The sequence below is a fragment of the Desmodus rotundus genome, chromosome 12 (genome assembly GCF_022682495.2).
Source record: "Desmodus rotundus isolate HL8 chromosome 12, HLdesRot8A.1, whole genome shotgun sequence".
NCBI lineage: Eukaryota > Metazoa > Chordata > Mammalia > Chiroptera > Phyllostomidae > Desmodus > Desmodus rotundus.
The window spans coordinates 83,426,379-83,451,006 of record NC_071398.1 but is presented as its reverse complement, the minus strand read 5'-3'; the positions used below and the strand labels follow the sequence as shown (position 1 = coordinate 83,451,006).

The window sequence follows — 24,628 nt, the reverse complement described above, 5'->3', positions numbered from 1 at the left end:
TTTGTTTTTGATGACCGTTCTGACTAGTGTGTAGAGGTATTTCATTATGGTTTTAATTTGCATCTCTCTGATGGCTAGTGATGCTGAGTATTCTTTCATATGCTTCTGGACCCTCTGTTTGGCCTCCCTGGAGAAGTGTCTGTTCAGGTCCTTTGCCCATTTTTTAATTGGATTGTTTGTCTTCCTGGAGTGGAGTCACGTGAATTCTTTATATATTTTGGAGATCAAACCCTTGTCTGAGGTATCATTGGCAAATATATTTTCCCATCCAGTTGGTTCCCTTTTCATTTTGCTGATTGTTTCTTTAGCCATGCAGAAGATTTTTAATTTGATGGAGTCCCATTTGTTTATTCTTTCCTTTATGTCCCTAGCTCTAGGGGACTTATCAGTGAAAATATTGCTGTGTGGAATACCTGAGATTTTCCTGCCTATGTTCTCCTAGGACTTCTATGGTGTCATGACTTACATTTAAGTATTTTATCCATCTTGATTTGTTTTTGTGTGTGGTAGAAGTTGGTGGTCGAGTTTCATTTTTTTTGCATGTACCTGTCCAGATCTTCTAACACCATTTGTTGAAGAGGCTATTTTTACTCTATTTTATGCTTCTGCCCCCTTTGTCAAATATTAATTGACCATAGAGACGTGGGTTTATTTCTGGGCTCTTTATTCTGTTCCATGGATCTATGTGTCTTTTCTTATGCCAGTACCAGACTGTTTTGATTACAGTGGCCTTGTAACATAGTTTGATGTCAGGTATTGTGATCCCTTCTACTTTGCTCTTCTTTCTCAAAATCACTGCAGTTATTTGAGGTCATTTATGGTTTCATATACATTTTTGAAATGTTTGTTCTATATCTGTAAAATATGTTATTGGTATTTTAATAGGGATTGTGTTGAATCTATAAATTGCTTTGGGTAGTAAGGACATTTTGATGATATTAATTCTTCTAATCCATAAATAAGGTATACGCTTCCATTTATTTGTGTCTTCCTTAATTTCTTCCTTCAGTGTTGTGTAGTTTTTTAAGTATAGGTCTTTTACCTCCTTTGTAGGTTTATTCCTAGGTACTTTATTTTTCAAGTTGCTATAGTAAATGGGATTTTTTTTCCTGATTTTTGTTTCTGATATTTCATTTTTCATATACAAAAATGCCTTCAATTTCTGAATATTGACTTTGTATCTTGCTGCTTTGCCAAATTCACTTATTAGGTTGAGTAGTGTTTTGGTGGAGCTTATAGGGTTTTCTATGTACACTGTCATGTCATCTGCAAACAATGAGTTTTACTTCTTCCTTTCCAATTTGGATGCCTTTTATTTCTTTTTCTTTTCTGACCTCTGTGGGTAGGACTTCCAGTACTATGTTGAATAGAAATGGTGAAAGTGGATGTCCTTTTCTTGTTCCTGATCTTAGTGGGAAAGCTTTTAGTTTTTGCCTGTTGAGTATGATGTTGACTGTAGGTTTTTCATATATGGCCTTTATTATGTTGAGGAATGCTCCCTCTACCCCACTTTGCTGAGTGTTTTTTTATCATAAATGGGTGCCATACCTTATCAAATGCTTTTTCCGAATCTATTGATATGATCATGTGATTTTTTGCCTTTCTTTTTGTTTATGTGATGTATTATGTTTATTGATTTGTGAATATTGTACCATCCTTGCATCTTTGGGATGAATCCCACTTGATCATGGTGTATGATCTTTTTAATGTATTGCTGGATGCAGTTTGCCAATATTTTGTTGAGGATTTTAGCATCTATGTTCATCAGCGATATTGGCCTGAGTTTTATCTCTTAGGTGCGTCTTTATCTGGTTTTGGGATTAGGATGATGGCCTCATAAAAACAGTTTGGGAGTATTCCCTCTTGGATTTTTTGGAATAGTCTGAGAAGGATAGGGGTTAGCTCTTCTTTAAATGTTTTGTAGAATTCTCCTGTGAAGCCCTCAGGTCCGGGACTTTAGTGTGCCAGGAGTTTTTTGACTACCTTTTCAATTTCACCAGCTGTTATCAATCTGTTCAGGCTTTCTGCTTCCTCTTCATTCAGCTTTGTAAGATTATATTTTTCTAGAAATTTGTCCATTTCACCCAGGTTTTCAAATTTCTTGGCATATAGTTCTTCATAGTACTTTCTTACAATCCTTTGTATTTCTGTGGTATCATTTGTAATTTCTTCTCTTCCATTTCTCATTTTATTTATTTGGATCCTCTCCCCTTTTTTCTTGATGAGTCTGGTTAAAGGCTTTTCAATTTTTTTCATCTTTTCAAAGGACCAGCTCCTGCATTTGAATTGTTCTTTTAGTCTCTGTGTCATTTAATTCTGCTCTGATCTGGATTATTTCCTTTCTTCTACTTGCTCTGGGCTTTGTTTGTTGTTGTTCCTCTAGTTCTTGTAGATGTAGGGTTAAGTTGTTTATTTGAAATGTTTCTATCCTTTTTAGGTAGGCCTAATTTGCTATGAACTTCCTTCTCAGGCCTGTCTTCACTGTGTCCCATAGGTCTTGGACTGTTGTGTGTTCATTTTCATTTGTTTACAGAAAGTTTTAAATTTTTTCCTTGATTTCATTATTAATCCATTCATTGTTTAATAGCATGCTATCCAGAATCCATGAGTTTGAATGTTTTTGAGTTTTTTTCTTTGTGGTTGGTTTCTAGTTTCAAGTCCTTGTGGTCCAAGAAAATGCTTGATATGATTTCAATTTTCTTGAATTTGTTGAGGCTTGCTTTGTGTCCTATCATGTGGTCCATCTTTGAAAATGTTCCATGTGCATTTGTATATTTTGAAGAATGTGTATTTTGCTTCTTTGGGATGAAAGATTCTCTATATATCAGTTAAGTCCATTTGATCTAATGTGTCGTTCTGTTCCACAATATCCTTGTTGACATTTTGTTTGGAAGATCTATCCATTGTTGACAGTGGAGTGTTAAAAATCCCTTACTATAATTGTATTGCTTTCTTGAAGTATTTCAAGATTTTTCTTATATATTTGGGTGCTCCTATGTTGGGTGCATATATGTTTACAATATTCATGTCTTCTTGATGGATTCTTCCCTTGAATATTATGAAGTGTCCTTCTGTCTCTTTTTATGGTCTTTGTTTTGAGGTCTATTTTGTCTGATACAAGTATTGCTACCCCAGGTTTTTTTTCCTGTCCATTTTCTTAGACTATTTTTTCCAACCTTTCACTTTCAGTCTGTGTAGGTCTTTTGTTCTGAGGTGGGTCTCTTGTAGGAAGCATATGTGTGGGTCATGTTTTCTTACCCATTCAGCTGTCCTATGTTTTTTGATTGGAGCATTTAATCCATTTACATTTAAGGTTATTATTGATAGGTACTTAGTCATTGCCATTTTACTCCCTTTGTACCTATGTCCCTCTCTCTCTCACTGTTTTTCTTCATCTTCTTAAAGTAGTCCCTTTAGCACATCTTGCAGTACTGGTTCAGTGGAGGTGTATTATTTGAGCCTTCTTTTGTCTGGGAAACTCTTTATTTGGCCTTCCATTTTAATTGAGAGCCTCACTGGGTAGAGTCGTCTTGGTTGCAGGCCTTTGCTTTTCATTATTTGTAATATTTCTTGCCATTTTGCTCTGACTTGTGATGTTTCTGTTGAGAAATCACCTGCTAGGCTTATCAGGGCTTCCTTGTATGTTACTTCCTGTTTCTCCCTTGCTGCCTTTAAGATTATCTCTTTGCCTTGGAATTTTACCATTTTTGTTATGATGTATCTTGGAGTGGGCCTCTTTGGGTTCCTCTTGATTGGGACCATTGGTGTTTCCTAGACTTGTGTGTGACTTTTTCTGTCATCAAATTAGGGAAGTTTTTTATCATTACTTTTTCAAACAGGTTTTCTATCCCTTGCTCCTCTTCTTCTCTTTCTGGTATCCCTATTATACAGATATTATTATGTTTCATGTTGTCCTGTAGTTCCCTTAACCCCTTTTCATTCTCTTTGAGTTATTTTTCCTTTTCTTGCTCTTTCTGGAAGTTTTTTTCTACCTTGTCCTCCAGCTTGCTGATTTGATCCTCTGCTTTATCTAGCCTGCTTTTGATTCCTTCTACTGTGATCTTCAATTCAGAAATTGTATTTTTCATTTCCTCTTGGCTCTTTTTGATAGTTTCTATGTCCTTTTTCATGCTGATATAGTTTGCAGTAAGTTCCTTATAACTTCTTCATTGGTTTTGGTAATTCTCACTGAGTTCATTGAGCTTCTTTATAACCATTGTTTTGAACTCAATATCTAATAGTTTACTTGCCTCTATAATTTAGTACTCTTTCTGAGGATTCCTCCTTTCCTTTCAATTGGGGATTGTTTCTTTTTCTTCCCATTATTTGTGAGGCTCTTCTTGTTTGCTTCTGTTTCTTAAATTGATCTGTTTTGACTCCCTGAGTCTGTGGTGTGAACTTTTATGGTAAGAGACTTGTGAGATTCAGTGGTGCAGTCTCTTTGATCTCTTGAACTTGATGTTCTTGGGATGCCCTTTATGCCTTTTATGCTAGTTCTCTGGATGTAATTTGATTTCGATTGTTGTTGGGTCGTCCTGTGGTGGGTCCTTCCCTCCAGCTGGTTGACTGAGGGTCACTCCACCCACCATGTCTTGTGTGCTGTTGGGCAGGTGCTGCTGAACAAAACCACAAAGCCCAGGAAACAAATCCACACCCACAAAAATAACTGCCCCCTGCAATCTCACTATCAACAGCAAAGGAACCAATATTAAAAAGGGTGTAAAGAGATTAAGACTATTATAAGAAGGGAGAGTAAATATGAGGTTACCTACTAAAAAAAAACAATTTTGAGAGGGTAGAGAGAGGAGTACCAATCAGAGTTGGGAGTTGGAGCAATGTGAAGAGATAAAGTAAGATTTACATCATAAATACAAAAGGGACTGAAGAAGGCGGAATGGAGGAGGAGAAGGAAAGTGTATAGTATTAGGTTTAAACATAAAATAAAATAAAATAAAATGATAGAGAAAGAAAAAGGAAGGAAAAAAGTAAATAAATAATAAAAATATAGGAGCCAAATTGGAGAGAAAGACAACCACAGCACTATCAATAACAAATGAGCTAAAATTAATATAAGGGGGATAAAAATAAGAGGGAAAAAAGTAAGAAAGAAAAGCTTAAGAGATATCTAGAGAAATGGGAGTTGATTTTGAAATGATAGAGGGAGAGGGAAGAACAAAAACCAGGCTAAGACAGGGAAAAATTAAAATTTGAGATGAAAAGAAAGTTAAAAAAGAAAAAAGGAGAATAAAGAAAAGTAAAAGGGCAGGATGAAAGAGAAAAAGAAGAAGGAAAGAAAAACAGGCTAAGACAGGCAAAATTAATAATTTGAGACAAAAAAAGAGTAAGAGAGCAGGCTGGTAAAATCTGAGATTTGAAATACAAAATTAGTGAAGATCTAGAGATAAAGATGAAAAAATGCAACTACAACTACCCTATCCACAACCAACTAGCAAAGATTGCTAAAGGTGGAGAGAGAACACGGGTGTTTTAAGAGTGGGGGGAAAGGATGTGAGATGACTATTAGCAATAAGATTGGTTTTGTGAGGCTGGATGGGAGAGAAATAGTAAGAGTGCGGAGTGGAAACAAGTTGTATCAAGAGAGAAAACAAAATTAAAAACAAAAATAATGAGAGGAAAGAAGAAGGTAAAATGGGCTAAGAGAAGGGAGGGGTAAAATATGTGAATTGAAATAAACTATAGTATAACATCTAGTGACTTAATATACACAAACTTGATGGACAAGAAATGAATGTTATAAAGCTGTGCTGCAAAGAAAATATTGCAAATCATGGAGAAGACCACGGTGGATTCATCTCGGTAGCCTCTAGTATTTACCACTGCTTTTTCTTTCTGGAACCGCCTCTGGTGATGTCAGATGTTGACCCCATCTGATCTTAGGCATTCAGTTCGAGACTTCCGGGGGTCTACTGTCTGTGGCTGTCTCCTTCAGTTGTTAATCTGGTCACTATGTGCTCAGCAGTCAGGCTTAAGCACCACAGGGCCAGGGCAGAGTCCCTCCTGGGATCAGGGCTATTGTTTCCCTTCAGGTTGCTGCTGCTCAGAGGGGAGTGGTCTGCCCGAGCAGGATGGCTCCTGCAGGATGGATGGGGGATGACCCAGCACGAGGATCCCAGAGGCTACTGTCTCAGTTCTCTCCCCCAAACTTCTGTCCCCAGTCTCTCCTCAGGTGTCTCGAGTCCACTCTGTCCCTGCTTTTGCTGGAGCCCAGGGTAAGTGGCTGCAAATGAAAATTTGTGTGTTGGCTCTTTAAATGGCTCTTTGTGTCTCCATCTATCTGTCTCTGGCAGAGAGCAACCTTGACGCTTTCCCCGGCTGGTTGTTATCTGTGTACCTTTTGGGCTCTTGTGTTCTAGGTTGTGGATCCCAACTTAGGGTTTAGACACCACTCTTCTCAGGGGGATCCAACTGGCTGCTTAATTATCCCTCCAGCACTGCCACCTGTGGGTGCCCAGCCAGTCTTCTCGAATCTCCACCACACTCCCTACCAGTCAGGTTGTGCTGAAGCTGATTCTTCTGTCTGTCCAAGGTTATAAGGCTTCTCTCTCGCCATTGTTCAGTTTTTTGTTCCAGGTGATTTTTCCACAATTTAGTTGTAATTCCAGATTGGTCCTGGGAGGAGGTTAGTGCGACTTCCATTCACTCCTCTGCCATCTTGCATCGGATCCTCCATTTAACATTTTTATGTGGGCATTAGTCCTTCTGATCATGGCCACATTAACCCCAGAGCGGAAGCTCTGTCTGCTTGTCCTTATTTTACTCTCTTCCTGATTCACGGTTTGACTGGGTAAGGATTTCTAGATTGGAGATTATTTTCTCATGGAATCAGAAGACACTGCTGTATTTTTCAGTTTCCAGCTTCCGATGTCGATCCTGAGAAGTCCAGTTGCTGCCTGGATTTCTGATCCTTAGTTTGAGAACTGTTTTTCTTCTTTCTAGAACTTGCGGGGTCCCTTTAGTACTGGGGTTCTAACATTTATAATGGTGTACTTTGGGGAAAGTTTTTTCCATTTAGTGTGTTGAGCACCCACTGGGTCCTTCCCATAGGGAATTGCAAATCTTTCACTGTGGGAAATTTTGGAGAATTTTTTTTTGTTGTTAATGTATTCCTCTCCATTTTCTCTGTGTTCCCTTTATGGAATTTGTATTAGATGTCAGAACTTCTGGATGGATCCTATAAGTTTCTTATTGATTTTGTCCTATTTTTTATTTCTTTTACTTTTTGAACTGCTTTCCAGGAGATTTTGTCAATTTTATCTTCCAATGCTTCATATTAATTTTTAAATTTCTAGTTGCATTTTTATTGTGAAAAGCTCTTTCTTGTTCCTAACTACTTTTTAAAAACATTGGTTTCCTTTATGGAGGCACTGTGTTCCCTAGCCTCAGGGGTCATTTCCATGTTGTCGTGGCTGTTGTTAATTAACAATTTCTTCTCCTCTTTCGATTATTTTGGAGTTTCTATCTTCAGTGTCAGAGGCTTTTACTCCATGATTAACGATCCTTGGAGTCCACTCCCTGGCTGTTGGAAGCTTTGTGTGTGAAGGCAGGGCTTGTTCATTGTTGGCTGTACTGTAGATAGTCCAGAGGGCTTTGGACAGTTTCATTGGGGTACGTCAAATACCAATGCCTGTACATTTTTTCCCTTTTGGTTGGACACTTTCTACACAGAGGAATCCTTAGTTATTCTGCCTAGTGTAGACTAGAGTAGGGTGAATGGAAAGGGACCAAAGCCAGGCTGTTGGTGTTCTGGGAGCTGAGCCAGGACAGGGGTCTGGAGAATCTCATCTTTCAGGGTGGAGTCTTTTTCTAATCCTTCTGTTTCTAGCTCAATGCTTCACTCCACCCTCTGCTGAGCCTACTGTCTCTCTGGTCAGTTTCTCCAGAAAATAGACTTTCCTTCTTCAATTCGAGGGCAGGAGAGGGGATCTAGATTGTCTCTTATTTTTCGCCTCTCTCTCCGTCTGTGTTCTGAGATCCTGACGCCCTGATCCCTGAGACCCTCCTGGGCTATGTGGCTTCTTGTTGACTTCCTGTCATGAGCACTTGGGTTTCCTTCAGTGGTCTCTATTCTACTAAGTCCCTTATCGCTTGTCCATTCACTTTCCATCTTTCAGAAGACTTTTGGCGTCTCTCCTTTGCTGTTGTCTCCATTCCAGTTCTCTTTGACCCTGTGGCTAATAGCATGCAAATTCTTCTACTGTGATAAGTGTATTTTGTAAGAAAGCAGAAATTAATGTCTTTTCTTTTTTTAAAAAAAGATTTTATTTATTTATTTTTAGGGAGAGGGAGAGAAACATTGATCAGCTGTCTCTCACACTTCCCCAACCAGGGACTGGCCCACAAGTCAGGTCTATGTGCTGTGACCAGGAATCAAACCAGCAATTTGTTGGTTTGCAGGACAATGCCCAGACCACTGAGCCACACCAGTCGGGGCTAATATGTTTTTTAAACTCCCACACTTAACTCTAGATAGTTCTTTTGAGTAGTTTGTCAGGCTTGAAATGGGTGAAAGCTTGTAATAGTGACATTTTCTGTTTCTCCTTTAAGTTATCCAAGAGTCAAGAGTGTGGAAATGAGACTTTTTATTACATCATTTTAGTGGAAGGGAAGGAGGGAAAATATTTTATTTGTTCATTCATCCAGTTTTTCCAAACATTTATTGAGGACTAATAAATAATCCAAACTGTGGTAGGTGCCAGGAATATAACAGGTGAGCAATATCTGGTATCTTCCTTCAAGGAAGTTGCAGTTAAACACAAGAAAGTTAGGCAAGTAAATTAAAAGTCACAATAGCTAATAACATGCTATGATAAGGTTGTGTATAAGATGCTATAGGAATACAGAACAGGCCATCCAAATCAGCCCAGAGTCGGGGAAAGGCTTCTGGAAGGAGGTGGCCCTGGAGTTAAGTTTTGAGGGATAAGTATAAGTTATAGAGATAAAGTTGGGGGCAGGGCCCTCCTAGCAAAGGGCACTTGATGTGTTCAGGCAAGGGGTCTAGAAACAGCATGCCATTTCAGAAGAACCTCACACAGACTGAAATGGCTGGAGCAAAGGTCCACATTGGGGAGTGGTCTGAGTAAGAGTATACGGTCACTGAACTATAAGTACCCGCCTTAGTCCAGAGCGTGATCCTGGGACTTACTAGTGAGACATGCAGAGGTCATAATATGTTATTCCTTCTGTGGATTTGAGCAAACTAAAAAAAATATTATTTGTCAAATGGGAATGTTATGAAATTATATAAAGAGATGAGCTATATAAAATGCCGGGTTAATGGTAGGAATGTAAAATATTCTAGCTCTCTTATGACCAGCCTGCCTTAAATCCTCCTTCTGTAGTCTCTGGTCTCCTGACAGTTACAAAATAGATTCTGGGAAACCTTAACTATTAGGCAAATCTTTTTCCTTTTTCCATTTCGGCCAGGGTTACTTGAGCAACTTTTACGAGAATATTTTATTTAATCAGCAGATGCTATATTTATGAGTTCTCAGGCGTCTGGGGCACCTTCCTGTAAAGTTTGGGTGGTTTTCGGAGAGACCCGTGGGTGGGACCAGAACTGGGTTCCAGTCTCCACTCCGCCACTGGCATGTGTGTGACCTCGGGTGAGGCCCTTCACCGGCCTTAGCTTTAGTTGCCTCACCTGGCCGATAAGAGGAATTAAATTAGATTAACTTCAAGATTTGTTCCAGCTCAGAAATTGGATGCAGGGAGCTTTTAGCTGTACTGAAATTAATCTAAAGAGCAACTTTGGATTTTGGGGTTTTATTTTCATATCACGCTAAAGGCGGAAAGGCAATTCTTTTTAAATATTGGCAAGCACACAGAAGTGAGATTCTTCCATCCCTCTGGACCTCTCCTACCCTCCTTTCAGCTTCTGGCTTTGGTTTATGCACACAAACACCAAAGAGAAATACTGGCACTGAAAAAACCCAAGTGTGTCCCTCTGAATTGTTAAACTCTGTTGGAAAAGTTGGGGGAGCAGAACTCTTAAAAGACAACTGTTTTGAAAACACATCAGCATCGTCTATAGTCACTTTCCAAAGCGTGAGTCCAGCTATTTGAATCCCTCCAAGACTGGATCAGTAAACCGCAGCCTTCTGGATGACAATGTTATTGATGGCAACTGAGGGCTCGGGCAAATGGTGGGGGTAGGGAATGGCATTTCCTGTTTCTGTCAGGGTTTCTCTAACTGACCTGAAAGAAGTGCTTTTGTATTCATTCTGAACAGGCCCTTTTAAAGCTCAGAAGGTCAGTATCCTGAGCAGGCAGGTAGGACTGGAATTAAGGAATAAGTGAAGAGCACATGAAGAAATTTTATTGACAACTTTAGGCCTCTCTTGGTCCATTGAACAAGACTTCTTCTTTTTTAAAAGATTTTATTTATTTATCTTTAGAGAGAGGGGAAGAGAGGAAGAAAGAGGGAGAGACAAACATCAATGTGTGGTTACCTCTCATGCGCCCTCCACTGGGGACCTGGCCCACACCCCAGGTTTGTGCCCTGACTGGGAATAGAACCTATGACCTTTCGTCGGCAAGCCAGCACTCAGTACGCAGTTACACTGAGCCACACCAGCCAGGGCAGACCTCTTAAAATAAAATAAGCTTTTCTCAAAGCTCCAGATTTCAATATTAATAATAGTAAACTGGCTGACGATTGGATGCAAAATGCAAATATCAGCACTTTTTAGCAATTTCCAAAATACTGCCTGATGTTTGTGTTTTCTCATTGGGTTAAAGCCAATTTTTAAAAATGCTTATGACCTGCAACCTTTGTGAGATTTCAAGAGAACCTGCATACATTTTTAAAACTAGTTTTACAATTTTTTATTCCAACTTAATTTCTGCCCTAAAATGATCATAATACTCTCAGTGCCAGTAACAGACATCTGGTTCCATCTGTGTCTTACATCTTCCTTCCTACACATTTCATAACTCACTGGGCATTTCTCTTCTTTTTCCTTTGACCAGTATTTGACATTGAAATCTCTCTTTACCTAGCCCTCTAGTTTATTCCAATAAATGCATTATTTCAATAGCGTTTTTTTTTTTTTTTTGAGTACCTACTGTGAATCAGGCCCTGACACAACAGTGATGCTCTAATATATAATGGGATTTTAAAAGTCTTACCTTGAGGTTTCCACCAAATTTTACTTCTTTTTACGAATCTCCTTTTTTCTTCTGCTTCTTTTCTTTCTCTCCCTCCTCCTCTGCTTTTCTTTCTTTCTGTTTTATTTCTCTCTTTCTCTGCGGTTTCCCACTCTTTGAGGAGGGGCAGGATTTCCTGCACCAAAGTTGGTTGGTTTCTGGGAGGAGTCAGAAGATCTGATTCAGGCTGGAGCCAGCTGGTCTGCCACCTGATACAAGAAGGTGAAACCCAGGCCAAGGAAGAAGGCCCTATGCTGGGACAAAAGTTGCAGCCAGGAAGCAGGGAGAGGAGCCCCAAAGGGAAACCAGGATGGGCCATTCCTGGGCCACAGGCATCAGGGTTCCCCAAAGGACACAGGAGCTCCTGAGGCAGCCCAGGGCCTGAATGATTGGAAATGGTCCTAGTTGCCCTGGAGACTTATCCATTACTATTGTCAGCTCTAAACATGTCCAGAGGCACACCAGGCATAACCCCTGTCCTACCTTCTGCAGGCGCAAGCGCTTACTCTCAGATTCCTGGCTTTGCCTCAAAGAAAAGTACTTTAGCAGGGACTGGGTTTCGACAGATTTTCCTTCCCCACGAGGAGAGACTCTAGCAACCCAACATTCTCTGTGTGTCTACATGTTTCCCAATTAAAATCTCCTTAACCAATAGTCTATATGATTTACAAACCATTATGGTGATCCCATCAACAGAAGTGTGGATGGTAGAGAGGAGACAGGAGCCTTCAACAGGATCCAGGTAGGGTAGGGGCTCCATAGGTAGGGACAATAATTTCAGCCTGGTTTACACCAATTAATAATGGAGCATCATACCCAATTCAGAGGTTTTCATTCTTTTGAACTAAGGCATGGACAATAGTGTGTCAACAAAAAGGTCACCTTCTTCATTTATGTATTCACTCTTCAACAAATATTTAATGAGCACTTACTCCATGCCAGGCACTGGGTTAGGAGCTGGGAATAGAGTGGTGAGCCAAACCAGACATAACTCTGCCCTGGGAGAGAGTATAATTGATATGGAGGTATACTGACCTCTCTGAGATTTGGGGACTTTAGTTTAGAGGAAGGACTGGACTTGTTGGGTGCTAATGGCTCCTTTGGAGCAGGAGCATTGGTTTCAGAGGCTTTGAGAAAGACCATGCTGGAATTAGAATTTTGTTATTTAAACCTCAGCATTCAAGTTAAAGATATTAACTATTGACTCTTTAAATGTCTGGGGTTCCTCTGAAATATAGTAACTTTTTCTGGGGTTCCTTGTACATGAATTAATATATTGATTTTGACATGCCAACATTTCTCCAGGATATTCATTGTTATTCTAAATCAAAAGTTTTTGCTGTTTATCAAAGTAAGTGCAAGAGTTAGGATAATAGTGCAACTTTATATGGAAAGCAGGAGTTCTTCCAAGAGGAGGTTGTGGTTTTTAACAAAGAAGAACCCAAGAGAGGCCCTGGCTGGGTAGCTAAGGTGGTGAGAGCATTGTCCCAATAGGCCCAGGTTGGGCTCGATCCCAGGTCAGGGCACATAGAAGAATCAGCCAATGAATACGTAAATAAAGTGGAACAACAAATTGATGTTTCTCTCTCTCTCTCTCTGTCCCCCCCGTCTGCTCTCTGTCACTAAAATCAATTTTTTTTTTAAAAGTAAGATTTAGAAGGACCCAAGAGAAACAAAAGAGGCTGCCCAATTAGAGTGTATGCCTGCAAATGTTATCTTGGGTTTCCTTTCTAAGCAAAAGTTACAAGAGGGCCATGTAGTTAACGTCCTGACAATCTTTGGCCCTGGAACACAGGCTAAACGTAACCTGTCACACATTGACCCGACAGTGTCCTCATGAATGTTTTGTGGGGACCTAAAGCTAAGTTTGACTGATTGCCCTTTCCTGAAATGGTCACCAGGCTAATGGGCCTCTAACTGTTATCCCTTACAACCAGCTTGGATTAGATTGGGGGCTTATTAGAGGCCATCTCCCATGAAACACTCCCTTATTCATTTATCAGAAACAAAGCATTCCAGAACAGAACAAAAACACATAAAATAAGACTTTATAATACAGACAGAATCAAAAGCAAAGTGAGCACCAAGAGAATAAACAGTTTAATACAAAAGTAGTTGTTAAATGGTACACCTCTAAAACAAAAGGTCTAATGAAAATATATAGACCTGTGCCTAATTAGTCAAAGATATACTTTCCAAACAAAATGTCTGATGACCTTATACAGAAGCCTAGGTATAATTATTTACCAGAATGCACATCTGTAAACTAAACTTTCTAATTATTTTATATAAAGATTGAAGTGAGAACTCATTGAAGCTAGCTGAGTTTAGATTAGTGTTAGGCCTGATTTATCTGGCAGCAGATTGAAGGACAAATACAGTTTGGGCCCGAGGGACCCAGTAAGTAGACTTGTTGATTTTGAGAAGCATGGAGGCCTTTCCCACACACAAGTAGGCTGACATCATCTATGGAAGCATATTTATTTGTTGATTGGTTGGCACTCTGAAATGTATCTATGGGTGAGTCAGTTCCTGATTGGCTGACCCTTGGGGCTATCACTGATTGGTTGGCTGGTAAAAGTGTGTTGACTGAGTTGAGTCATCATTGATTGAGCTGATAGGTTTAAAACTAGTTCTGGGTACCATGATTATAGATCAATCAAACTTTGCCCAAGCCTGTGTTAACTTTTTAATATTCTTACAGTTGATTCCTAGTATTTGTTTTCACTAGAACATTGTACAAATTGGTATCTGATATAACACAAAATAATATATTTATTTATATCCAAAGATCAGAGTTCCACGTTTTGTACAGAGCAAAGTGACTAATAAGTGTTTCATTATGACCAAGTTTGAGAACTATTAGGTTCAACCACTAGGTTTAGGTATTTTCTAAGAGGCAAGAGTATTAGTTAGATAAATTTAATCAGGAGGTAGTTCATTTCAGGGATTAAATTCATTACTTTCAATAGTCATCGAGCAAGAAGGAAAATATTTGTTGACATGATGAGAAAAAGAACGAAGAGAATGTATTGGAAACAGAGAGAAGAGGGGGTGGTGCGTTCTAGAGAAGCAACCCTTATTTGGCGGTTGTACTAAACAGAATCCTAGCCTCTTATAATGGGATGGGACCTCAAAGGTCATAAGACTAACTTCCCTCCAAGTTCAGAAATTTCCCCTTCAGTTTATTCTGCCCCTGGCAGATGATTTCCAACCTCTGCTTGGGTGCTTTTAGTAATGGGGCGATTAACATCAGAAGACACCTCATTATGTTTTAAACACTCTGATTTCTTGACCTAAGATATGCTTCCTTGTACTCCTCCTTGCCAGTCCTAGTTCTGTACTTTCAAGCCACATAAAATAAGTCCATTTTATTATTCTTTATTGGATCAATATGGCAGCCTTCACTATTTATAGGTGATTGCTATGTGACACTACTATGTCTTCTCTTCTCTAGTGATCCATTTACTTCTGTATGTGACAGGGTTTCTTGACTTTTATCTGCCCAAGTGACTCTAATTGAACCAGATTTGTCTTAAATTATAACAACTACAACAAGTCATTGGCTGAAAGCTTACTACAGGTGACCCTTGAACAACACAGGTTAGAACTGCATGGATCTATGTTCATGAGAACTTTTTCAATAAACACTTGAACTGTTTTGCCCTGGCTGGTGGGGCTCAGTGAATTGAGCACTGGCCTGTAAACTGAAAGGATGCCAGTTTGATTCCGGGTCAGGGCATATCCCTAGGTTGCAGGGCTGGTCCCTGGTTGGGGGCATGTGAGAGGCAACCAATCAATGTTTCACATATCAATGTTTCTCTCTCTCTCTTTCCCCTCCCCTTCCTCTCTCTCTAAAAATAAATAAACAACATATTTTAAAAAATAAATACTTGTACTGTTTTCAATCTGTGATTGGGAGTCCATGGATTTGGAGGGCTACTGCATGCATTGATTCATGCTATTTTATATGGGGCACTTGAACACCCACAGGTTTTGGTATCCACCAGACTGGGGGGGGGCTTGTACCAATCCTCCATGAATACTGAAGGTAGTTAATTGTGGGGGGAGTCAAAAGTTATACTTGGAATTTGACTGCAACAGAAGTCAGTGCTCTTAACATTGTGTCAGTGTCCACTGTACATGCCAGGTGCTCTCTACGCACTTAACTCATTTAATCGGAAACGTTATTTTATAGATGAGAAAAAATATAAGTAACTTGAGGCAGACAGTTTATAAGTAATTTACTTGTTGAGGGCCTTAGAGCTCATAAATAAGGAGTTGGAATGCAAACCCAGGCAATCCAGGCAGGAGGACTTAACTTCTTTTGTTTCTCTCCTGCCAGATGGCCGAGTAAAACAAAACCACTTTCTCTTCCCTCTTTCTGGACATTCTAGTTTTACCAGTAAGGTGTTATTTTGTTTTAAAAGTCCTGTCACTAGTCCTTGTTGGCTTATACTGAACTTGTAATTGGTGGAAATACATGATCTGCTGCTAGAATAAGCTTTCATAATTTATGGCCATGCATCTGATTTTTTTGGACTGTAACTATGTGCTCTTTTTCCCTGTTTCATTCCAATCAGTTAGCTTCAGTGCCTGGTTCCAACGTGTTGGGTTGTTTTGAATCCTGACTCTACTCTTCAGCTCTACATCACCGACAGAATCGATGTGTACCTTCTGTGACTTCTCCTAGATTGCTGATGAAATTGTTAACTAAGATAGGGCCAAGGACCAATTATGTTCCTGGATTGGAAGAGGGTCCTATCATGTTGGATCACAACCAGGCATAGTCTTGTGAGACTACCTCAAAACCTTGGTTCTGAAACAACTAAGCAGATCCTTTCCCCTTACTTTTCCTTAACCCAGGGTTTCTCAATCTCAGTCCCATAGACATTTTGGACTGGAGAGTTCTTTGTTGTGGGTGGCTATCCTGTGCGTTCTAAGATCTTTAATAGCATCCTTGGCTTCTACCCACTAGACGTTACCTGTAGTGCCCCTCCCTCCCTACCAGACAATCAGAAATGTCTCCAGACATTATCATATGTGTCCTGGTATGACAAAATTGTTCCCTCTCCCGTTGGGAACCATTGCTCTAACCTAATAATCAATTAATTGAGCAATCAAATATTTATTAAGAACCTACTGAAACCGGAAAAGACACCAGCATTTGGGCTCCCTGTCACTACCAAACCCAATAAGCAATGACAGCAATTGAATCTTTAGGGGCGCTTTATTCAGATGGCTGGCGATCTGAGAAGATGGTGGGTTCTAGCCTAACAGACCATCTTGTCTTTTCTTTCCAGGCCAACGTTTTTATAGCAGGGAATAAACAAGGTGCGGTGAGGGCTTTGAGATTCAGGGAGGATTAGGTGAAAGAAGCTGCAACATTTGTGTCATGGGCAGTTAGCTGTTCCCAGGGGCAGAGTGGTCTGTCTGTCTCTCCCTGGAACACAAAGGCCCGGATGCCTCCAGTTGTCCCCAGGTGGTAATCTTCAGCAGTGCCCCAGGAGGTCAGCTGTTTTCCCAGGAGCCAGGATGGGCCTTATCTGTAGTTTCTGAAACAAAAGCTTTAACATATACATTACTTGCTAGGCTTATAACTTTTTACCTTAAGCTAAAATTTTGCAACTCTTGAGTCCCCTATAAATACTATTACCCTAGGACTTGGATAGGGTAATTTATCCTAAATTACCATAGGATAATTACTATGAACACTAAAGAGGAAGCTATAGTCCTTGATTTCAAGAATATTATACTATGAGAAATATGATGAAATCCATAAAACAACTGAAGAAAAAACTTCATTTCTGAGTGATCCAGTATGAAACCCAGACAGTATGATTTATAAGAATTCAGAGAAATGAGAAGATCAGTTAGGACAGAGAAGATTTCAACAGGGTGGACTTAATTGGGTTGGGTATTTTGAATATATATAGACATGAGGCATAGCTTTTAAACTAAAAATATATAGGCATTACTTGTACATTCAGGCAAATATGTTAAAAATATATATTTTCTTATACATAGGCAAACAAAAAAATAGACATCATCTTCTAAACAGAAGCTTAGAGTACGTGAATATATATATGGTTTGGCAATAGGCAGAATATTTGAGATCATACCTGTCTTGGAGAATTTGATGTTGGCTTCAGAAGATGTGGAGATTGTGGGTTGTGGGACATTCAGGTGGGAAGAGTAATGTGAACAGATACAAAAAACCAAAAAGAAGGTACCAGGGGACGTGCTGGGCAGCCTGAGAAGTCATTGAGAGGCTGGGATAGAAGCAGATCACGGACACAGCGGGGCATGGGGGTTCAGTCTGTGGTGTTTCTGGAGTGGAGGAGCGGCAGGATGGAAGGTATGGGAGGTATGGAAGGAAGACAGTCTGGCACTGGGTTGGTTTGGGGTGAATGTCCTAGGGGGTGGTTTGAGCTGTTGAGAGCTGGACAGGCTAAATGGGAGGAGAGATCATTAATGTAACAGGGGAGGCATTTGGGAAGACCAGCTGGAAGAATAAGATTGGGTGAATTTCTAAGTTTTTGGACACTTAAGGTGAGGCTATGTCTTAATATAGGGGTGAGCTTCCCAGTTTGGAAACAGGGAGAACAGTGGTGCCATATTCTTCTCTTCCTTTACATATGTCTGTTTTCCTTTGATTAATATCACCCCGTTCTGATTGTTCTTTTGTTTGGAGTCATAACTTACATCGCAGGGAGATGACATTTTATCGGAGCCAGGAAGTCTGGGTAGGATTTCAGCTGGCAGAAACGAAATGGAGGGGTATGTGGGAAGGGGAGGTGGTGGAGAGAGAGTCTAATCAGATCCTGTGCAGAAGCCATTGGTGAGTTAGGCAAAAACGCATAGCTATTGATGACAAGAGTGAAGTGACTGTATTTGGTTAGGCAGGAGACATGTTAAAATTGCAAGGAGAGTGGCCATCAGGGCCGTGCCCCTAGCTACCTCTTTAAGAGCCATTGTTCAAAATTTCCTTTGCTGAGATCTATGGAGACACTGAATTAGGTATTACCGCAAGCAAACTTTGTCCCTGCAGGGAGAGGACTGAGGTCTGTGCCAACCAGTCTTTTTCCTTCTAACCAAGAGCTTCTCTTACTGTGACTTGAATTCATAAGGAGGAAGGCTGGGTAGAACTAGACATTCAATTAGGGGTTCTTGGAAGCTTGCCTTCACTCTCTTCCTACCAGCTGGCTGGTGTTCTCCCTCCCCTTGCCCTCCTCCTCTCCCTCTTTCTCTTGCTAAAATATAATTAGGAAGAAGGCAGTATCAGCCATAGGAGCCTCTGGTGTACAAGTGTGAAATGACAAATAGTTTTTTTCTTTTTTCTTCTCCATGTACTCTAGGTCAAAAGTTTTGATTTAGTTTCTGATCTGAAATGCTAAGTCTGGTGGGACTTACGGAGGTTTTTCTCTTCCCACCCTTAACATGAAACAAAAATCCTTGACAGACTTGCAAGCACTTGCAAGCACGGAATGTGAATATCAGAGTCCCTAGCACTGAACAAAGTGTTGTCTGACCTGCAGGAAGCTGCTCTCTCCCCGCAGTGCTCGCTCAGGCCAGGCTCCTTTCACCAGCACGCCCAGCCCAGGGGACCGTGCCTCCCAGGAATCAGAGACTGAGAGATTGTACAAAATGTTTTTTATTTAAAAATGATGGTCATCGTAAAAACAATAATAATAATAATACCAATAATATAAAAAGCATCTCTCCTCCTTCTGCTCCAGTGCAAATGGTAGATACACTGGGCTCAAAGATACGTTGTTTTGGACACGTCATCCTTCTGCAGCGCTGCACAGCAGCAAAACTCATCCCAGACTCCTTTGGGTGGATCTGTGAGCTAGCTTATTTCCAGGAGTCAGTGGCTTCTCCGAAGTCAGTCCAAACGGCACTGGACTCCGGCTCTCTCCTACTTGAATCAGTCTCAGTCTCGGGCTCTCTCTTTTCCTTTCTTGCGCTCGCTCTCTCTCTCTTTCTCTCTCTCTCTCCCTCCCTCCCTCCTCTCCTTCCACCTCTGCTGGCCTCCCGCAGTTTCTAGGAGGCGTGCTGCCGGTTGGCTAGGGCCCGGCTGCACAGGAGGGCATCCAGTTGTTTATCCTTCTCCTGCAGGGCCTGTGCCTGCAGAGCCTGACTCTCCCGGGTGGCCCGTAGCGTGGCAACCCCAGCATCCTCGTCGCGCAGGCGGCTGGTAGCTGTAAAGGGGCTGCACACGGTCTCCATCAGGCCCAGCACCACGCCGAACAGGGCCAGCACGCCGCCCACCAAGTACAGCTTCACCAGCTTCCGGCTGGACTTCTGGGCCATCATCTCCTTGACCAGGGGAATCAGCTCCTGCATAGTTTCCATCCCAGCTCTGGACTTCTGGGGGCGGGAGGGACCTGCAGGAGGAGAGGAGCAGAAAGGGGACCGTTAACACTGAAGAATGGCGCCAGCTGCCTGGGCGCGCCTCCCTGGACGCCCAGAAAGGGGCCCCCGCGCCCCGCCGCGCTGTGCCAGCCGGGCTCACCTGAACTGCGCGGCGAGCACCTTGGGGGGGCTGCGCGAGCTGGGGGCAGGGGGCGCGTCTGTCGGTCCGGCCGGCTCCGCGTTCTCCTCCTCCTGGGCAGCCGCGGCTCTGCCAGATGGAGACTCCGCAGCTGACACTCTGTCAGCGTCCCTCGGCCGCTTATATCTTTTCTCCAAAACCCGCCTCCGGGGCTCCTGGGCTGGGGCCAGTGCTGCGCGAGCCAAAGGGAGGCGGGGAGGGGGGTGGGGAGGAAGGGGGAAGAGGGGGAGGAGCGGGGCAGGGAGCGGTGGGGCGGGTTGGGGGGTTGGGGCGGCCACGAGCTGTGCACGCCGAAGATGTGTGAGCAGGGTCCCGGGAGGGCAGACCTGGACGTGGGAGGTCCCGTTCTGGGTGCGCGCAAGGGTGAGAACCCGAGCCCAGGGAGGCACCCGGGTACATTTGCAACACAACTCTCTCTTTGCGGTGTGGGTGGGTGCACTGCTTCCCTCGTCCTGGGCAGCCTGAGAAGGGCCCATAATGGGGACATCTAGGGTTATACCTAGCGGGAAAATCAGTCGGTTTTATTCTGACGTGTTGTCATCTTCCCACAGGTGTGAGGGTCACAGAGGAGGAAGGCAAGGGGGAGGGGTCCGAGTGAAGAGCAGAGCGTGTCTCCAGGGTCTGCGTGAGGCAGTGCGTGCGTGTACGGTTTCTTTCCGGCCTGACTGGTTTTATCCACAGGTGCTTGCATTGTTAAGGTCGTTGATAACTATTCATTCAGGCGCTCGGTTAAGCCCAGGTGTGTGTGTGTGCATGTGACATCAGTCTCTGTGCCTACAGGCATTTGTGTACGTACTTCTGGGTATCGGGGAACTGCCATTAAATCCAAATCGCCCCTTTCCCCCTTTAGATGTGAAGTTGGGGGCAGAGAGGAGGCCAAGATGGAAGAGAGGCTGTTGGTAAAAGTTAGTCTGCTGGTCTGGACTCTAAATATTTCATGCTATTTTCAAAAATTCTTTGCCACTTCCCTGAATCTGGGGGTACAGCTGTGCCAGCTCAGCTTATCATAGAAACAGTATAGGGGCAGAAAGCTGAGAGTAGAGGGTTTGGGTAAGAAGTTGAAGAATAGAAAGTACTCTTGGAAGTGTGAAGATAGTAGGCCTGTGACTGGGATCAAACTTCATTGCCGTTTGTGTGTGTGTGTGTGTGTGTGTGTGTGTGTGTGTGGAGGGGGGTGTGTTCTGATTTACCTTTGGTTCTTCATGTACCAGAGTTAACAAGTCAGGGAAAAAGAGAAACGGGTAGGCCAAAGGGCTTTAAAAAAGGAAAGTGAGCGGGCCGGGGAAGGGGGAAATCGGACTGGCCAGAAAATTGCAAAGGTCAGTGATGCAATCCTGCAGCAGCCTGTCCCAATCATTCAGGCGGAGCCCGGTGGGGAGGGATGGGGAGAGGGGGGAAGAGCTGTTTCAGGGATCAAAAATTTGAGTATCTGAAAATTTTAACAATAATCTTTATTTGGGGCTCTGAGGCAATTGCCCAGACAATTCAGTTAAAAAAGGCAACCATAACAACTATTCTTTGCCTTGGCTGTTTGTAGTTCAGGAAATAGGATTGGTTTGTGCAGAACGGGCAAGGTTACCTAAATAGCTTATCTAACATTCTACACTTTTGTCTGCCCACAAGCAGTCAAGGCTACCAGGGGCCAGATATGGATTGTTCCTGGAGGATTGTGTCCTCTGCTTATTATTCTTTTAACCTTGTCAGGCAGGAAAATTCCATAACAAGGGACCAAGCAGAGATTAATATCAGTCATGCCATTTTCTTTGAATCTTCCTTATAATTTTGGAGAAATCTCTGATAACTGGCAGAAATGATTTGTGAGCTTCGCCAATATCTGTGAGTGTTGCAAGCTTTGTGGTTTTTGGAAGAACATTAATATCAGGGCTTTTACCTGGTTTCTGCTCTGAAAGTGAGTCAGCTCAGCTTTGAACACAAAACTCTGAAATTAACATGTCAAAGAGTTTCCTGTGTTTCTGAAACTCAAAGGCGCAATCTCTTAAGGTCCGCACATTCTTATTTAACTGGGCTTCCCCTTTCTTGTGATTTGCAGTGGTAGAGCACATCACCACCGCAGATGAGTTCCCGTCTTTCCCTCTTTGAGAATCTGACTTTGACCCCCAGGCCCCACCAGCTCGCTGGCGGAAGCTGGCTAGAGAGGGCAGCAAAGGGCATGGATTGGGGTTGCCTGTAGAGTTGCTGTTGCTGGTTTAGGTAGTAGCTGGGGCTGAGTGGGAGACGAAGGAAATAGAAGGCTGAGGAATCCAGGATCACTTCCTACCTAGGAATTTCTGACACAGCTCCTCTGCCTGGGTGGGGAAGGAGAGCCCAAGCTCTAGGATAGGGGATTAGATAGGGCTTGGGAAACCGAGCCCCTGCTTTAAAGCACTGATGTCACTTTACTGATGTAAAGACTTGTGTTGCATCACACAGGTCAGACACAGGTTAGAGCTACGACAGTCTGACCAGCCTTGGCGACCACCCATCCTTCTGTGCCCAGGACTGAGGGACTTCCCCAAGAGGCCTGACTTACCGTGCTGAAACTGGGACCGTTCTGGGCAGGCTGGAACAGTTAGTCACTCTACCACAGAGCCTACCCCAATATTTAATCCTTGCCATTTCTAGGAAGACAAAGAATGCCAATTTAAAATTTATTTTGCTTTCCAAATCCCTTTCTTCCAAACATTAAAGTATCCAGAACCATCTGCAGAGGAAACAATCAGAAAGGGGGACATGTGGTCTAAGGGGGAAGTACAGAAGAGGATAGAGGTGTCCCTACAAATGTGCCTTGGAGACTGAAGGAGCAGGGGACAGAGGTCTTTTGGATGGTTGGCTGTGTATGAACCTCAATTATTGGCAGTATTATTGTGTTAACCCTCTGATTGCTGCCCACTGAAATCATTACCCACCCGGGATTCCACGAAGTAGGGAGGGGGTCATCACAGGAGACACAACAAAATGCCAATTTTTTCAGTCCTTGAGTTATTTTCACTTCATGTAAATTTGTTTCAGAGAGAAGGATTCTTGTTACTCAAATATCAATAGGTGATTATTAAATCTACATACTAACCTTTATCTTCCTCTGGTCTTACAGATTAGTGTTCGAGGGTCTAGACATTTCTGTGTGGTTGCCCTGCTTTTTTCATAAAGCTTGACACACTTAAAACAAAACGCCCCACATTGTCTGTACTCTTAAAACTAAGTCACCTTCTCAATATCCTTATTTGTAGCAGTGGCACCTCAATCTTACCGGTTCTCTGGGCTTGAAATATGGGGGCGTTTTCTGGGAGAGGCCTTCCCTGACCACTTCGTCCCCCTCTGCTCTGCCCAGCGCCCTGCTTTATTTTTCCCAATAGGACTTAGTACCTGAGTTTATATTGATATATTTATTGGTTTGCTTTTTGTGTGGTCTTCCACGTCCTTTGGAAAAAGAGCTTCATGAGGGCCTGGACTTTGTTTAGTGCTTCTCTGTGTCCACGGGACCCAGGCTATTCCTTGGTACAGAGTAGGAACTCAATAGGTAACCACGGGGCTAGTGAACGTCGTCCCCACTGGACTGTGAAGCCTGGTTGGGGAAGGACCATGTTTGTGAAGTTTGCCTGCAGTAAGACTTTTGGTGGATGTTCAAAGAATCATTAAGGATTTTTTGGGGGGAGGGCAGTTTTTTGCTGTTAGTCTTCCTCTCTCATCTATCTCAAACACTACTATGAAATAAATCTTCCTAAATTACATTTATATTCTTAATTGCCTGTTTAAAGCCTGGGGTGATTTCTCGCCCACGTGATGAATTCCTGGATTCTGCACGTTGGATTTGCTTGACTAATATTCATGGAATCCAGGACCTCTATGATCTGATCTTCCCTAATCACCTAACTTTATCTCTCATTCTTCTCCAACAAGAACCTTTTGCTCCACCAGTGGGTTTCTCACAGCCAAAGAAGTAATTCATTCTCATTTTTGCTGCCTCACCTTTACTCATACTCTTCTTCCTACCTGAAGTGCTGTTCTCTTCCTATTCTGTCTTCCGTCCTTCAGTTCCTGTGCTCCAGGAAGCCACCCCCGCCTGCGCCAACACACCCTGACCACTGCTTCCTATGAATTTCAGCTGCCTCTGTGGCTTGTACTGCCCAGGTTGCTGCTGCACTGTGGACTGTGTCATACAGCTCCCTCTTGTTTCCCGTGGGCTTGCCCTGGCTCGGTGGAACATAAAATAGGGGCACAATCCATGCTAGTTACACAGACCTGAAAGTCAGCACGGGGATAGAGACTTCAAAAAGATCAGTTAAAACTCTCTCGGGAGGTTATTTTGGGCACAGTGGCTTGTCCTTGGGGTTGTAATTGCCCAAGACCTGGCAACTTGGCTTAGTTCCCTCCACTCTGGCGTCCTCACCTTTCACTTGCACTCCCAGCTTAGTGTGTGACTTTGCAGTGCTTGGCTCACTCTCGGGCACCCCGCCAACTTGTTCCTGGGACACCAAGGCCTCTTCAGATCAACTCTGAAGAACAGACCCTTTATAGACATTTTGCTTCTGTCCCTCATGGCTTCGGGCCCAGCAGAGCCACTGCTGCCAGTGCGTGCAGGGTGTGCTGGGAGCCTTGGGTAGCCACGAGCACCCTGTTGCCCACATACCGCTTCTGAATCACAGCACTGTACTTTACAGATTGCACTCAGCATAAGGGACTTCCCCCAAGCTCAAATACTGGCTGGACTTGAGAGTACAGGGATCTGGAGTCAAAAAGACTTGGGTTCATTTAAGTCTTGGCTCCTCTTACCAGGGTTTGACCTTGGAAAAGTGACTTAAGTTCTCTAGCCTCCATTTCCCTCTCTGTGAAGGGAGAGTGGTGATAGCACCTACTCAGTGGGGTGTGCTGAGGTCTGAATGAGCTAGAGCACTATACGGGGCTTAC

General features: G+C 42.6%; 3 protein-coding genes across 9 annotated transcripts in view; 1 reads left to right on the top strand and 2 right to left on the bottom strand.

Moving 5' to 3' along the window:
- HSD11B1 (hydroxysteroid 11-beta dehydrogenase 1) overlaps positions 1 to 11,268 on the bottom strand; it is a 52,799-nt gene extending 41,531 nt beyond the window's left edge. The window contains exon 1 of the mRNA XM_053915212.1: positions 11,149 to 11,268. The gene's annotated coding sequence lies outside the window, so the exon portion shown is untranslated. The remainder of the gene's footprint in view (positions 1 to 11,148) is intronic.
- A 7,534-nt stretch (positions 11,269 to 18,802) lies between these two features.
- G0S2 (G0/G1 switch 2) lies at positions 18,803 to 19,838 on the bottom strand. The gene is made up of 2 exons (XM_024551272.3): positions 19,685 to 19,838; positions 18,803 to 19,556 (listed from the first exon to the last, which is right to left on the bottom strand). The coding sequence occupies exon 2, from the start codon at positions 19,522 to 19,524 to the stop codon at positions 19,213 to 19,215; it is 312 nt and encodes a 103-aa protein (XP_024407040.1). The 5' UTR covers positions 19,525 to 19,556; positions 19,685 to 19,838; the 3' UTR covers positions 18,803 to 19,212.
- A 141-nt stretch (positions 19,839 to 19,979) lies between these two features.
- The window catches only part of LAMB3 (laminin subunit beta 3), a 56,691-nt gene continuing 52,042 nt past the window's right edge, over positions 19,980 to 24,628 (top strand). For 3 of the 7 annotated variants that reach the window (XM_071220025.1, XM_071220024.1, XM_053915169.1), the window contains exon 1: positions 19,980 to 20,086. The gene's annotated coding sequence lies outside the window, so the exon portion shown is untranslated. The other 4 variants (XM_053915170.2, XM_071220026.1, XM_053915172.2 and 1 more) reach the window with 4 other exon arrangements.